The sequence below is a fragment of the Cupressus sempervirens genome, chromosome 2, assembly GCF_028749045.1.
Source record: "Cupressus sempervirens isolate cs-2001-9-10 chromosome 2, ASM2874904v1, whole genome shotgun sequence".
NCBI lineage: Eukaryota > Viridiplantae > Streptophyta > Pinopsida > Cupressales > Cupressaceae > Cupressus > Cupressus sempervirens.
In genome coordinates, this window is record NC_143119.1 from 265334628 (window position 1) to 265351511 (window position 16884).

Sequence of the window (16884 nt, forward strand, 5' to 3'; positions counted from 1 at the left end):
AAGAACAAATGGAACAATAAGATATTACAATTGTAATCAAGAAGGTCACATGGCACATAAATGTCCAACAAAGGCAAGTTCAAATACTCATGGAGAAAGGAGAACACACCTTACACAAGAAGATGATTTACACGATGATTCAAAAACTCATTGTTATCCAGAAAGGGGAGAAACACTTATGATGAGAAGAACATAGTTAAAGATGCCTGTAAAAGCATAATCACCACAAAGGAAGTCCATTTTTAGAACTACATGTAAGTCTGGAGGAAAGGTTTGCAAGGTATTGGTAGATTCGGGTTCTACAAAGAATTTTGTAGCTCTTGAAATGGTGGAGAAGTTAAAGTTACCAAGAACACCACATCCATATCCTTACAAAGTGTCTTGGCTAAATAAAGGGTAGTAGACTATAGTGGAAGAGCAAGTTTGGGTTGAATTTCAAATTGGAGCATACAAAGATAGATTATTGTTTGATATTATTAATATGGATGCATGCCATTTACTTTTTGGTAGACCATGGCAATACGATCTCAAGGCACAACATGATGGAGTAAAGAATACATACACTATTACAAAGAATGTAAAGGTCATTATATTGACACTTATTGCTGAACCAAGTCAAGAAGAAACAAAAGCTACAGAAGTTAATATCATGGTAATGGGTAATAAATAATTTTTGAAAGAAGTGAGAGGAAAGAAGTGTCCACTCTTTGCATTAATTCTAGTACTCAAAGATAACTTACAGAATGATGCTGAAAATCAGATTGAGGAAGAAAAATGAGAAATGGAACATTTGAACTTGAAGATGGAAGTGATAGAAAGGAAGAAACAAAAGGTGGGGAAGAAGTTAAACCAATTCTAAACAAGTATAAGGAAATCATAGCTGATGGAATACTAAGAAGTCTCCCACCTATGAGAGAAATCAATCATTGCATTGTTCATATACCAGGTTCAACATTAACCAACAAAGCTGCACGCAAGCTAACACCACAATAGAATGAAGAAATGGCAAGACAAATTGAAGAGTTACATGAAACTGGTTTGATTGGAAAAAGTCTAAGCTAATGTGTACTGACTGTAGTCCTGGCACCAAAGAAAGAAGGAACATGGAGACTATGTACAGATTCAAGAGCATTGAACAAGATCACTATAAGGTATAGATTTCCAATGCCTAGAATAGAAGATTTACTTGATTGTTTGGGTAAGGTGAGATATTTTTCGAAAATTGATTTAAAAAGTGGATATCATCAAATAAGAGTTAGGCCAAGAGATGAATGAAAAACAATATTCAAGACAAATGAGGGATTATATGAATGGAAGGTAATGCCATTTGGATTGTCTAACACTCCTAGTACATTTATGAGACTTATGAATGAAGTTCTCAAAGATTTTACAGGAAAGTTTGTGATAATATATCTAGATGACATTTTGGTTTTCAGCAATACAAAAGAGGAGGATTTGAAACATATAGATTTTCTATTGAGGAGGCTACAAGAAGAAAAGTTGATGATTAATTTGAGAAATGCAGTTTTATTCAAGAGGAGCTGACATACCTTAGATTTGTAATCTCAAAGGAAACACTCGAGATGGACCAAGATAAGGTAAGTGCAATTCTTTCATGGTCAATTCCTAAAACTATTACAACGATTAGAAGTTTTCATAGTTTAGCCACTTTCTACAGAAATTTCATTGGAAATTTCAGTTTGATTTGGGCATCTATTTTGAATACCATAAAAGGAGGGCAAAAATGTAAATTTGTTTGGACATCATAAGCTAGTGAAGCCTTTGAACTTCTTAAGAAGAAAATAGTCCAACAACCAGTCCTTGCATTTCCTGATTTTAGTAAAGTCTTTCAAATAGAATGCGATGCCAACACCATAGCGATAGGAGGTGTACTTAGTCAAGAGGGCGGACCTATAGCCTTTTTTAGTGAGAAACTCAATGAAGCTAAACACAAGCACTCTTCATATGATTTAGAAATGTATGCCCTTGTCCAATCTCTTAAGAAATATAGACACTATTTGCTGCCCAAAGAATTCATTGTATACACAGATAACCAAACTCTTAGTTTCATAAATAGTCAAGAGAAACTAAATCATAGGCATGTGAAATGGGTGGAGACATTGCAAGCATTCACATTTTCTATTAAGCACAAAAAGGGAGCTGCAAATAAGGTTGTTGATGCACTGAGTAGAAGAACTTTGATTACATCACAAATTCAGTTTGAAACTACAAGAATTTCAAATTTGAAAGATATGTATGTTAATTATGCTGATTTGCAAGAGATTTATAAATCATGTATTAATCTAGATGATAGATACAATCATGAGTATGTTGATTTTCTGATTCAAGAAGGATTGTTCAAAGGAGGACAACTTTGCATACCAAAATATTCAATGAGAGATAATATCATACAAGAGAAACATAGTGGAGCATTATCCAATCACTTTGGACTAGGTAAGACTTTGGAGTTGGTTCATAGAAATTATTTTTGGCCAAAGTTACCAAAATATGTGAGGAAATTTGTGGAAAAATGCACCATTTGTCAGAAAAGCAAAGGTAAAAGTACTAATGCCAGATTATATCAGCCCCTACCTATTCCTTCAAGACCATGGGAAAGTATCAATATGGATTTTGTTATGGATTACCAAGAACTCAAAAATGGTATGATAATATTTTTATTGTTGTGGATAGGTTTAGTAAAATGGCACATTCCTTACCATGTAAATCTACCAAAGATGCATCATACATTGCAGATTTATTCTTCAAAGAGATAGTTCAAATTCATGGATTACCACTAAATATTGTTTCAGATAGAGATGGTAGATTTGTAGGTCATTTTTGGAGGACACTTTGGAAGAAACTTGGCACAAATTTATCTTTTTCATCTGCATATCACCCACAAATCGATGGGCAAATGGAAGTTGTCAATAAATCTTTGGGAAATTTATTAAGATGTCTTACAAAACAACATGGAGAAAAATGGGATTCTGTACTTGCTCAAGCTGAATTCTCATACACTGATATAGTGAATAGAAGTACAGGAAAGTCTTCATTTCAGATTGTGTATGGTACACACCCAAGAGGAATTCTTGAGCTGAGAGAACTTCCAAACACTTTTCCAAGTAGTTCACATAGTGAAAAATTTGCTAAAGCGATTAAAGAGGTCCAAGATCAAGTCAAGTTGCAGCTACATAATTCAAATCATAAATACAAAGAGGTTTCTAATTAGAAAAGAAGAGAAGTACGTTCAAGGTTGGTGATTTAGTATGGGCATATATGAAGAAAGAAAGATTACCCCAAACAAAGCATACAAAGTTATTACCTAAGAAGGTTGGTCCTTGTCAAATTTTGGAAAAGTATGGACACAATGCATACAAGATTCAGTTACCTATAGATATTGGTATTTCACCCATATTTAATGTTTGTGATCTAACACCATACAAAGGTTCTAAAATACAATCAACACATGAAGATTTAGTAAAAATAGATTTGCAGCAAGTATCTAAACCAACACCACCTCAATTGGAGAAGATATTTGATACAAAGATAAAGAAGACTCGAAGGAGACAATACACTCAATATTTAGTCAAATGGAAGAACAAACTAGTGATAGAAGCTATTTGGATGGATGAGAAACAAATCAACAAACAAGGTTCATCATTACAACATCTCATCTCAAGTGGACTTGAGATTCATTCTACAGGGGAGTATGCTACAGTGGTAGATCAGACAAATCCTATAGGAAGTTAATGAAATGATTTATGTGTGTTTCTAATTTTTAATGCTTGTAATAAAGTCCTATGTGTGATGGCATAAATGGAGTGGTAATTCGATGAACTCTCTAGGCATAGCCACTTAGGACAATGTGTGTTTGTTTTTCAATTGAGTCAGTTTTCTTTAAGTTAGAGTTTTTGAGTGTTTAATAATTTAGCCAACTAAGCATTGGACAACTACAGGAAGTTGACAGTAGTTTTCGATTCCTCATGATTTGTAAAATGACTCTCTATTCTTGATTTTGAGATGACATTTCATCTTCCTACATTAGAGATGGAAAGTATTTGAAAATTATATTTTTGAATGTAAAAGAGGTTATCAAATGTAGAAAAGAGGAATAGAAAGTTTGAAGTTTCCATTTTTTTTGATGATTTTTGAGTTAGATGTGAGATTTTTGTTTTCTTTCCAGAATTTGAGAGTCTACATTTTAAGAATACACTGATGTTTTAATTCCTGCATAACAGTACATAATTTGTTTTATTTTGAATCCCACTTAAGTTTTCAGGTTTTGTATTTCATTATAGAGTAATCAATTTGTTATATTGGTGAATGTGATTATATATTGTTTTGAGGGTCTTAGTATTCCATGGGAGTCTTTTAGACTCTCTACGATCTATTTTCTGAGATCCTAGAGGTGTTATGTATAATATGCTTTGGCTTTTCTTTTGTTTCCTTGTTTCTTTTATTCCTGCTCATAGCCGCATAGAATCTAGCCTTAAAATTGGGTGAATGTGCTCATCTATTTATTGATATGTTAAATCTTATAATTGTATGTGGTGGAGATAAGTATCAAATTGAAGCACGAGATTGCAATTTTGAGTCATATTAAAAAGGTTATCTTCGCCAGCTGAATTGGGTTCAAATTTTAATTTCATGTATAGACATGTAGAGAGGAGTTGAAAATAGTTATCGTTGATTAAGAAGATAGTTTGTATTCTTTCAAATATTTTGTTTTACTTTTGAAGGTGTTAAGTCCATCTATGTTTTGTAATTACATCATGGAAAAGTCAGGTCGACCCAGGTTAATTTGAGGCAAAAAACAAATGTTGCTACAGGAGGTCAAGAAAGCTTGTATCGCATGTCAGGGTTTTGAGTTGTTAATAAGAGAATTAGTTTCATAACAATTTGAGACAAGTTAGAACCGATTATGGAAGGTGTATGTGCCCCTTGAAGCAACTTAGTTGTGTGATTAATTTCCTCCTAAGTTTTCCAAGGTGAGGCTCTGCATCAAGATGTATTTATGAATAAAAAGGGATTTATAAATGTGGGATGGTTTGATCACCATGTTTGACTCTTAGTATGAAGTTTGCTGACAATTATTACTTTATTTCATTAGCGGCACCCACCTCAAATACTCTCTTCCAATATCAAAATTACATCTTGACATCCACAACTAATAGTGTATTTGCATAATGCAATCCTCCACACCTATCACCTATACACTTGCACCTTGCCCTTGTGCAAGATCTAGTATATATTCGTTGTATTATGTCATATAATAAGAAAACTTATTTATATCTCGTAAGATTTATTTTATTTTAGTTTAACATTATTTGAACATTTACTTTCATTCACATTGTACACTTTTTATTTTTATCTTGAAAATATATTAATTTCAATTTAATTTATTAATATTTTTAATAAAAATTATATCATATAGTTATACATAAATAATATAATATTCATACAAATAATAACTATATATAAAAATATTTACTTCTGATGTATAAAATTAAATTCAAAATAAATATTTATATTATTATATTATTCATACAAATAATAACTAAAAAAATAACTACAAAAATAACTACAAAAAATAACTATATATTAAAATACTTATTTATGATGTATAAAATTAAATTTAAAAGGATCATTAAAATAAATATTTATATTATAAAACTATGATCTATACATGGATCTAATTTTTTTAGTTATTATTATTAATTTATAACAAAAAAAAAAAAAATTAATACTAATAATATAACATATAATTTTATTTAAATCAAATTAAATCAAATTACATAACCAAAAACTATTATATACATTATGTATATAATGAATTCTTTATATATAAATTTAAATTAAAACCCTAAAAAAATACTTGAACTAATAAGTAGGAGATAATTTCCACAACAAGTCAAATTGTGATATTGCTATTAGGATTTAATAGTGTGATTTTTGAGTCAAACTCATTGACCCATGTTTCATGAGTAGTGATTCAACATGAATCCATCTCTCACGAGAATAAATGGAACACTTAGCACTCATTGGATCTAGGTGATGTTCATAGGGGTGAAGCACCGAGACTTTCTGGGAGTTCACCCATCCCAATACTACTCTAGCTTGAGTGCGCTTAACTACGAAGTTTCGTCCATGGTTAAACCCAAAGCTTGCAACCCCATTTGCAAAACCTTCACCAAGTGTTGTGCCTTATGAACCATTCATTAGAAAGCCCCTTAAGCTCATCAATTGATAAGTAGGAGATAATTTCCACAAGTAGTCAAATTGTGATATTGCTATTAGGATTTAATTGTGTGATTTAATCATGGAGAAAACTTTGTAGTTAAGCACGCTCAGGTTAGAGTAGTACTAGGATGGGTGTGAGCATCACCTAGATCAAATGAGTGCTAAGTGTTCCATTTATTCTCATGAGAGATGGATTCATGTTGAATCACTACTCATGAAACATGGTCAATAAGTTTGACTCAAAAATCACACTTAAATCGTGATAGCAATATCACAATACTTGACCTATTCAATTTTTTTTCATTTAAATCAAATTAAAAAGTAAGTATTTTGACATTGAATTTTCGAATAGTATTTTGACATCGGATTTTCGAATTATTGGCTTAAAAAAATTTAAAATCTAAAAATCTGTCTTTTGGTACGGCTCTTTTAGCTTGCACCGCTAAACCCTAAAGTATCTTTTCGCACCATTAAACCCTAAAATTTATACTTTATATTGTTCGTTCTTCGACAAAGATCGTTTTCTTGGAGGTTTTGAGGTCTAATTTGTTCAAGGAAGTCGAGGGGGTCGGCTAACAAATGGGTAAGACATATTCGATGTTTTTCATCAAAATTTGCTGTCACAGCGGGTTAGCTATCATGCATTTGAAAAGATTTCTGCTGTTTTTTGGATTGAAAGTTGGAGATATTTTGATTTTTGTTGGTTTTTTTTGATGATTTTGTATTCGGCAGCGAGGATTAAGGTTCATGAGCTGCGGACGAAGAGCAAGTCAGATCTGCTGAGTCAGCTGAAGGAGCTCAAGGCCGAGTTGGCACTGCTCAGGGTCGCCAAGGTTACAGGAGGAGCCCCTAACAAGCTCTCAAAGATGTAAGTTCTTATTTTCCAAAAACTGAGGTCTTAGGTTTTCCAGGGATTGCTTAGATTGGTGTGAACTTTCATAGAATCTATGGTCGTAAGAGATCACCGTAGATCATTAGGGTTTAGTACACACGCTAGGGTTTTCTCTATGTTTCTAAGCGTATTTTGACTTGCATTGCCACTATTGTTTTGGTTTTATTTGTTTCTTTAATAATATATGTGCACCGTCTGTATCCTAAATTCCTGTCCGCCGATATAGTTACTGGTTTTGGATGGATATTGACTTGTCGCTATTTTTCGTTAACATCTTCTCCCCTTATTAAGCGCTGCCCCTTCTCTGATGATTATGATTGACGACTGTGTATCTTATTTATATGCTTTGTATATTTCCCCTCCTATAATATGTAGAAAGGGCATATTATGTACGATATTGGCTGATTGTGCATTTATTATGTTTATTATCTGATCGTAGCTGACTCAGCTTTCCCACTGCGAACCAGATCTTTGTAATTTTTTACTCCTTCTATGTGCGCTTGATTTCAGTTCTTGTTTGTGTTTTTTGTTCATCGCTGTCTTGGTATTGTTAAAAACACTGTTTGTATAATACTGGTCTATTTTTAAATTTTCAGAAAGGTGGTAAGGAAATCGATTGCACAGGTTCTTACTGTAATCTCCCAGACTCAGAAAAATGCTTTGAGAGAGGCATTCAAGAAGAAGAAGTACATGCCACTTGACTTGCGCCCAAAGAAGACTCGTGCCATTAGGCGGCGTCTTACCAAACACCAGGTATTTTTTTATCCAATGACTTTATGACGGCTTAGCTACATTTATTATGCATTTGTTAAAACAAATCAACTCGTTTTTATTTTATTTTATTTTCAGGCTTCTTTGAAGACAGAGAGGGAGAAGAAAAAGGACAAGTATTTTCCTATGAGAAAGTATGCCATTAAAGTCTAGAGAGTATGACTGCTTAGGTTTTGAACAGTATAATTCTCAATCCATTCCAACAGGTTTCTAGTTTTGACAAAGTGAGTTTTGATTGTTGAATATTGGTTTTGATAAATTGATTATATGATTTAATGATCCGATAATACAATTTTTTTCATTGATGGAGCATGCTTATATATTGAGAATTCGAGGGCATCTTAATTGTATTCTGATTATGTCCTGTTTGTTAGTAAATTTCATTTGAGTATTTCTTCTGCAATCTGCAATGGATAAATTTCAAATAAATTGACGTTTATTATTAGCTGATAGGCTTTCCTTTTGAGGTTGCTTGCAACCAGAAGTTGTCTCACGTCGGAAAGCCACCACGGAAAAATGGTTTGCAGTTCATGAATTTTAGATCAAGTCTCCTATTGATTTCTCGATCAAATCAAGAACAGCTTTTGTATTTATCTGTCCATTATCATAGAGAAGGACTTGCCAAAAGACGGTATGACTAGACTTACTGAGTTGATGCCGTATAAAATAGCAGTTGTGCATTTACTGCTACAAATTAATAGGGGGATGGTGTGAGAGACGAGACTTATGACAAGCAATTAAATTTTCCCGAGTTTTCAAAGCTTTTATGTCAAATTAATATTCAGTCAGACATGTGGAATAAATTGCATTCTGCAGGACTTCTTTGAATCATATTGTCAGACAGTTTACATTCATGAGTTATGCTTACACTCATTGTCTGCCTTGAAACCCTTTTCTCTTAGGCGTCCTGTCAAACATTCACATGGCCTGCTTGCATTGCTACTTTTTGGATATATATGTACTAGGAGGTTTGATGATAAGAAGCAGAATAATTACTGCACCATGCATTATGCTTGGATTGATGTCCATGGTTGTTTCAAAAGCTCTCATCTTCATCGTAGGTTTGCAAGGCAAATTGTGCAAGAGTTCCTAATGCTTTTTAAAACAAATATATTTTGTATGCGATTTACAAAATAAGCTTAATGTATGAAGCCATATTTCTTAGATAATATGTTGTTACTTTTGATTTATATATCTACGAGTAGTAGTTGTCAGAAAGTTCCAAATACCTTGCTCTATTTTGGCACAGATAGTGAAAATGCATGCGATGTGTGTTGAACCTGCCTTTCCTCTGCAAAACTGCATTTCCTGGATTGATTTTGAAGCTTTTAAAACAAATCCATCTTGAGCATATCCATGAATATTAAAATGTAGTTGAATTGCAAGATCTGGTTATTCCAGTGCATAAGAGCTTTTTCATATCTTTGTTCAAGTTCACGATCAAATCCTTTTTGTTTTGTTCTTAACAAAAGTTGTAGAATCAAGAGTCTTCACGTAAATGCTCTTTGTTTAAGTCTTTTTATTTATATTCAAATAAGATAATGAACTAATCATAGCTTCCACTTTTTCCATACATATCTCCCATCTAAGATACTCAGAGATTTCACATTATTGTGTTGATTGAATAACAATTGCCCAACAAATAGGTTTGAACCATCTTAACAGTTATACCTGTATATCAATTCACTTTTCTCTATTAAAGAAATTACAATGAAGAGCAACAGATTGTTTCCAGTGGTAAGAAGTTAATATTTTGAATCCATCTCTGCATGAATTTGAATCAGTTCTATTTCATAAGCATAGCTTCTCGTTACAAATGAGCTTCATGTATCTTTTCTTTTTACCATGCCAAATTAATGTCTGTGTATGTTTCTCTTCTGGATGCTCTTCTTCACCCTTTTAGAAGCTTAAAAACTACTCAACTTAATTCACAGCATGATTAAAAGACAATTTTTTTTTTGCTTCTTGAGATCTGTGAATTTTAGATAGAATATGTAATGTCCCTTTTTAGGATTTTGGTAGGCACAAGCTAAGAGATTGATACAAGGATTGAAAATCGCAATCACTAAAGAACTATATTTGAACTCTAGACTTTGTGAGAAAGCTTGCTTGAATGGTCTGAGATGTAATATAGTCTTTGTTCCTGGAAGTGCATCTCATCAAACACCTTTGACTCATTTGACATTATGGAAGTTAATGATATGAATGACAACGGCATGGCCGCAAGCATCACACTATATTAGGTTGTAAAACACTGTCTTTGTATTTCAGCTGGTTGTGATGATGATGAACTTTGGTAAGATAAAGACTGGTTTTACTCGTAGTGTTCATAACTTAATATGAATTGCCTCACAATTTTTCATCGCTCATTTATTTTCCAAGACAGCGAGCTAGTTTGCCAGTTCTTTGCCATAAAAAATACGGTCCATTATAAAATAATAAATCCTTTTTTATCCACAATTAAAACTCATTGGATGATATTTATTGATTGCTCAGTCAGTATATACTATGATTGTACAGAATTTTTTTGTGTGGTTCCTGTAATGATTTTGAGCATTTGACCATTGGTGGGATTGGGGTTTCGTTGGAATGGCTATAAATAATTGTAGGATACCCTATTATTCTCCATTCCATCCAAAATCGGTCCTGGTTAAGGGCTTTTGTATCGAGACATAGTTTTGGTATTACAATCACATGTTCAGGTCTTAGTCACATGAGTTTTGTATTATATTCAGTCCGCTCTGAGTGATATTTTTTCCCTCATATTTGCCAGTGAATCGCTGACTATCCTCCTCCAATGATCGATGTGTCTGCTCTGTGTTGATTGCTGAACATCGTCGATATCTATCCTCTCTTCTTGGTTTGATCTGAGTTGTCTGCTGTGTGGATCCAATTTCATATTCAACTTCTAATCTAGCTAAATGAAATAATCCCAGATCATTGGGAGTCTAGTCGCTCCTTTGTATCCTGTCAAGAGCCATGTCTTCTCTGCAGGTGTGGAGTGGTTTACCAAATTGCCTTCCCATCAAATGGTACCCAGGGAAAAGGTATCTGTTAATTGAGATATTTAATTAAGTAATACATTTGGTATTAAATATAAGCATTAATAAAATTAAAGTAAGTATCAAATTAATTAATTGGTGAATATGTGAAGTGTATTAAAATAATGTGTACATAATATAATATTAATAAAATCATTCTTATATTTAAATATTAACATTTATTTAGTAACCTCTGAAATTGCATTTCTTCAGGCAATACGTTGTTATTTTAAAGTTATATATCGACCTATGTTTGCTACCACAAAATTCTACGATTTTTTTGTTGTTGCTCTATTTGGTACAAATAGTGAGGATGTAGGCCAAGACTTCCTATCTTATAATCATGGAGTAACTCATGCAGCTCTCATGGAAACCATTGGACATCTACCAATAAAGTTAATGTGCTTTGTTTGGACATTTGGTGGACCATAATTGCGGTTTACGCTAACTAGCAATTCCCATTCACTTGTGTGTGCATATGTTTTTGTGAGGTTGTATACCCAATGTTAACACGTGTGGGATTTTTCTATGTTAACATAGGTACAAAGCTTAGGATATTTAGGAAGTCGTGTGCACAAGTGTGTTAGATAGAGGTATAGCCTCCCAAAGTATAGTTGTTTAACTATAAATCGTCAACCAATGAAAATTCAGAGTACTCTCTTTTATAATTTCAGTACATATTAACTGTGACATTTAAATAGAATAGCTCATAGGGAACACATTATTACCAAATCCAGCACCCGAGTCCTTATTGGCAACATCTACTTTGAATCTTTGGTCCCTCTTCTATAGCTTATGGGATGGACTGGTATCTATGGTTCATAAATGAGAAGTAAGATACAAATGGAAACATTCTGATCTAAGAAAGTAAGGTTTTAAGGATAAAATGTTTTAAGTTTGTTTTGGTTCAATTACAAAACTTATTAAAATTTCAGTATCATCATCTAAAAACAAATTCCAATTTATTCAAATTTATACTACTATAAACTCTTTGGAAGGAGCTATAATAAAATCACAATATCATTGCATATTTTGATTTCCGCGGATGATATCCTTTGGTAAGGATTTTAAAAATAAATGTTAATTAGACAACAGTAACAACAGATGATTGACCTAAGCAGATGTACACTTCAAACGTGAACTAAGGCTATAGATCAAAATACAGATTGATTGTGAACAGATGTTGAAATAGTTTGTGGATGGTTGACCAATTTAATTTCTTTGTTTGTCTTATTTGACTTGTACCAATGGACTAGATATGGTTTAGAAATTTCTCTTTTCACCTCATGGACCTAGGTAGTCATTTTTCTAGTTCGAGGCTTGGTGTGGAGATGCAGTAAAAGCGAGGTAAGTTAGAAAGTTGAATCAACTTGTATATCAAAAAGACAGGTCAAACTTCTTGGGTGCAAAGTTCAACATACTTGATTTTCAACCTACTCACAGTGGTGCAGTAAACTTCAGTTATGTTTTTAAAATCAAATACCTATCGGCAAATTCCTTGCACCTCCTTTGAGTGCAAGTGCTAGTAATTACTTGTAATTTGTTTGCAGTATTTACATCTATCTGTGTGCAAAGGATAATCTCAGACTATTTCTGGTCCCTTGTATGTTTTAAATAGTTATTATGAACAATTTGAATACAAAATGGGGATTGTGAAGAGTCCAAAGTAGTACGGTATTTTGAATCTGTTTTAAATAATCTGAACAGCTTATTGAGAATGTCAACATGCCATATTGCCTATTCCAGAAGCACATTAACTATATTAATTATTTTTCATTCTACTATAGATTTATGTGTTCTGCAAGATATCTCCCCTCCTTGGTTACTTATTTCCTTCCCAAATAAAATAAAACATTAAGAACCTGGGTTGTAAACTGGCCCAGGTTCAAACCTTGTCTGAACCTCTTGCTGTACCCAACCTGCCGTGCATGTGGTGGGTCCCATGCTGGTTACTGTGTGGACGAGTGGGATTAGTCTCATCTTGCCTGCTCATTCCTGACCCCAACTTGGCAGTTTGTAAGACCAAGGTTGGGTGCTGGCTCGGATAACTAATGTCTTGACAGTTCTTCCACAGGTTTATCCTTGCATTCTGAGACAGTGTTGGTAGCTTTTCCGAACATCTTAGAACTTCAAGAAGAAAAAAAAAATGCTTAGGTTTTTTTTAACACAATCTTATTGTAAGATCTTTATGCCGTGTATCAGCAGTACACCGTTTTACCATTTGCAACAAGTTACAAATACATAATTTAAATGAAACAAAAAACAAAAAATGTGTCAGGCACATGTATCAAAACAGTTTTATATTTATTATTTCTACTATTCATTATTGAAAAATTTCAGACAATTCTTCAATTTTTTGGAGTTTCTAAAATATTTGCTAGTTCTGGTTCCTATATGCCTTCTCAAAATCACCTTAATGCCATAGCTGATCTTTTGCAAGTGCTGAAAAGCTACAAAGCAGCAGCTTTTCATGATAATTTGATGGATAATGAGACATCTTTAAGGTGTCACTAATAAACACAATTATTTGTCCTCCCAGAGATAATTTATTGTTTTGAAGTACTTCAACATCTGGAGGTCTTGAAGATAGCTGTAGGCTTCATGTGGCTCATTGTGTAGCCAACTACAGTTCATTTCACCTCTAATTGCTTTCTTTGGTAATTTAATTGGTGAAGATAAGAACGTTTAACTTATTTCCCTTTTAAACTGACTTTTATCAGATAAATGATTTCACTTGGTCAAGAGCAGCAGTTTAATTTCGACGATCTGTTTCAATTAATAAGTGATTAGAGAGTTGTCTGTCCAAACTGTATTGCATGCCAAATTAGGGTTCTGGGAAACTAAGATGATTTTTGTCCTTTGGAAATCCATAGTTATGTTTAATCCATACGGAATAGAACAGAGAAAGTCTACTCCCAAGTCCCAATTTCAAATATTGTGATCTTTCCAATTTACTTTCAAATTAAACAGTACTTAAAAAATGCATCAGTACCATGTTCTTACAATTGAAATTTTAAAATAAGTCCACCAAGTATCATACTCTTTGTAATTGGGATTCCAGTGTGTGACGCAAACCATATAAAGACATCCCGTATTGAAGATATGTACTTAAAATGGAGATTACAAAATAAGTGCAAGTAACACTTTCTGAAATTGGAATTCAAGTGCGTAATGTAACCTCTCATGAATGCCTCTTTTTAAAAGTTTGTTGGTTTCAAACCCTCTTTAGAATGTATCATAACTTCTAGATAGAAGAAACCAGGGTATACAACAACTAGGAATATACATCAATCTAGAATATTGAGTTTATTGACATAGCAATGAAAGAGCTGCAATCAGGCAAGGAAAACCATATTGCCAGGTACTTAAACCTTAGTCCATTGATTGTCATACTTTTTTGTAGGCATAGGCTGACTTCTTATGCTGTTAGGTTTTATTCCTGGGTTAAAATAATTGAGTGGCCTCCAGCTACCATACTCCCTGTTTGAAATTTTCTCACAAAAGTTTGATCTCAAGCACCTCAATAACCATGATTTAATATTTGAGCTATGAGTTGCAACAGCTCAAAAAGATAGAAAAATCTCAATAATAGCACCTATTTTAATAATAACGGTGCATCAGTTCTAGTCTTAAAACATAGGCCAGACTATTATGGCCTCTTAGGAAGGGCCAGTAAGATATTCTGATATTTTTGTCACGATTTTCTACCCCAGGCTTATTATTACTCACATCTAGTTAGAGAGGATCTAATGTGGTTACATTATTATATATGTAGATGAAACATATATTGAGAAACATAAAGAACCATGAAAGGATAGAAGTGTGTTAAGGAGCACAATAAAATAATGTTGGGACTTCGAACAACATTACCATGCAATTTTAATCTTTCTACAACAAAACACCCCATCTGCATACCATTTGCTTTGCCATTGCTCCCCTGGACGTGATTCCAAAGTAACTATTTTGTGTAAAACAGTGATTTATTTTTCTTATGTGAATCATATTTTTTTAGGAATGAGGATATATCAAGAAATGGAAATGAGGTCAACCTTTGTGTCGCTTGTTTTGCCTCATGCAAGCCTTTTGACTGATACATCCTAAAGCAAATGTCTTTTAGTTGTATTGAATTTGATTGTGGTCCATCAACACTTGATGATTTCAAGTGAGTTTGCATGAGTTGAAATCTATGGCACAGTCATTTCAGAGGGTTCGCTATTAACTTTTAAGGACACCATATATAATAGACTCCTCAAGGGACATTAGCCTCTTATAATGCAATTATTATTGCAATTGTCGAATGAGTCCAAATTGTATACACTCTATAATTTGATATTAGATCCAGGCTCAGTATGCCCAGATTTCTTTATCAAGCCTGATAAGTTTGAGGTTAAATGAATTTGATACTTAACGGCTTCTCTTAATCCACGAGTGGACGAAAGGTGAAGTCCCTCACACATGGAATATATATATCGAACTAATCTGCACCATTCTTGTAAATTCTTAATCAGTCATAATATTATATGTGCAGTGTCTGTATCCTTAATTCCTGTCCACTGATATAGTCACTGGCTTTGGATGGATGTTGACTTGCCTCTATTTACCCTTAATCTCCAGCAATCTTCTCCCCTAACGAAGCACTGCCTCTTCTCTGATGACTATGATCGACGACTGTGTGCTGACTGTTTATCTTATTTATATTGCCATGTCTATTTCCCCTCTTAGAATATGTGGAGAGGGCATAGGATGTCCGCTATTGGCTGGCTGCGTATACTGTGTTTATTCTCTGACTGTAGCTGACTCAGATTTCCCACCATGAACCAGATCTTTGTAATTTTTTACTCGTCCATCCTTACTCCTGCTGTATCCTCTAATTTCCCACCTTAAATTGCTCTGTTTTTCCTCCAGTTTGTTTTTCAAGACTTTTTCTACTGCTCCATTGTCTCCTCTGATGCTACAACTTCTATCTTATGAATTTTTTCGTAAGATATTGATTGCTGATGCAACTGCAAGATATATTTTCTCCGTAAGTGATTAGAGGATCCTGAGTATGTATATTATGTCCTTTTTCCTCCAAACTTGGGTGGGCGTAAGTTCTGAATGGATGTGCATGGTATCTTGTCCTCATTCCAATCTTTCTTTTGCTGATGTTGATTTTATCAAATGTCTGTCGATATTTTTAAAACAATTGAATGAAATCACTAGAAATTCTTTCTTGACTTTCTATTGTCTCTATACGATTTACTGTGATTTATGTGCTGTTTGCCATCACTGATTTGATAAATTTTGCTTTGATTCATAACTATTGCCAAGTCTCAGTCCTCATGAAGGACTTGAAATGAACATATTCAGAAATGTTTTTAGGAGGGACAAACAAATTTAGTGGAGGGTTTATGTATCAGTGGCATGAGCTAACAATGTGAAGAACTTTGTGCTTACATTTTCAAACATCAGCAAGTGAATTGGTAGCATATCTAACTGAGAAATTTTATTCATGTGGGGTCCAATACCTGAACCAAAATTTGATACAAAAACTGAAGGAGTGGGTGTGAGTATTCACATCTTACTGAATCATAGGAAAGCGTTAATTAACCTATAATTTGAACACATGCAACATTTTCCAAACATGTTTCATCTCTGGTGTGCTTTATCTGGTATATCCCAGAGGGGTGCACTAATCACACCCCTTAGGGCCCGTTTGGTAGCAGGACTCGAGTGGGAATTGGAAAATCTAAATACCCAATTTCTAAAATTTGCTTTTTGTAAAAACTAAAACTAGAATTAGAATTTACATATTCTAATTCTAGCCCAAAATGGGCTTACCAGTCTTCGCTCTCAAAAGGTGGAATTGGAAAACCAAATTTCATTTTGACCTTTTTCTAAACCCAATTTGAGGACTCGTTGGGTTCAGGCTAAAGCCTTTTTATAAATCTTGTGCTCAGG

General features: G+C 33.6%; 1 protein-coding gene across 1 annotated transcript; it reads left to right on the top strand.

The window, feature by feature from the left end:
• Positions 1-6684: 6684 nt before the first annotated feature.
• Positions 6685-8208, top strand: LOC149572070 (large ribosomal subunit protein uL29z-like). Its single transcript, XM_089813388.1, has 4 exons — positions 6685-6823; positions 6973-7108; positions 7729-7885; positions 7982-8208. Exons 1-4 carry the CDS (start codon positions 6820-6822, stop codon positions 8054-8056), a joined length of 372 nt encoding a protein of 123 aa, XP_089669514.1. The 5' UTR covers positions 6685-6819; the 3' UTR covers positions 8057-8208.
• Positions 8209-16884: the final 8676 nt, after the last annotated feature.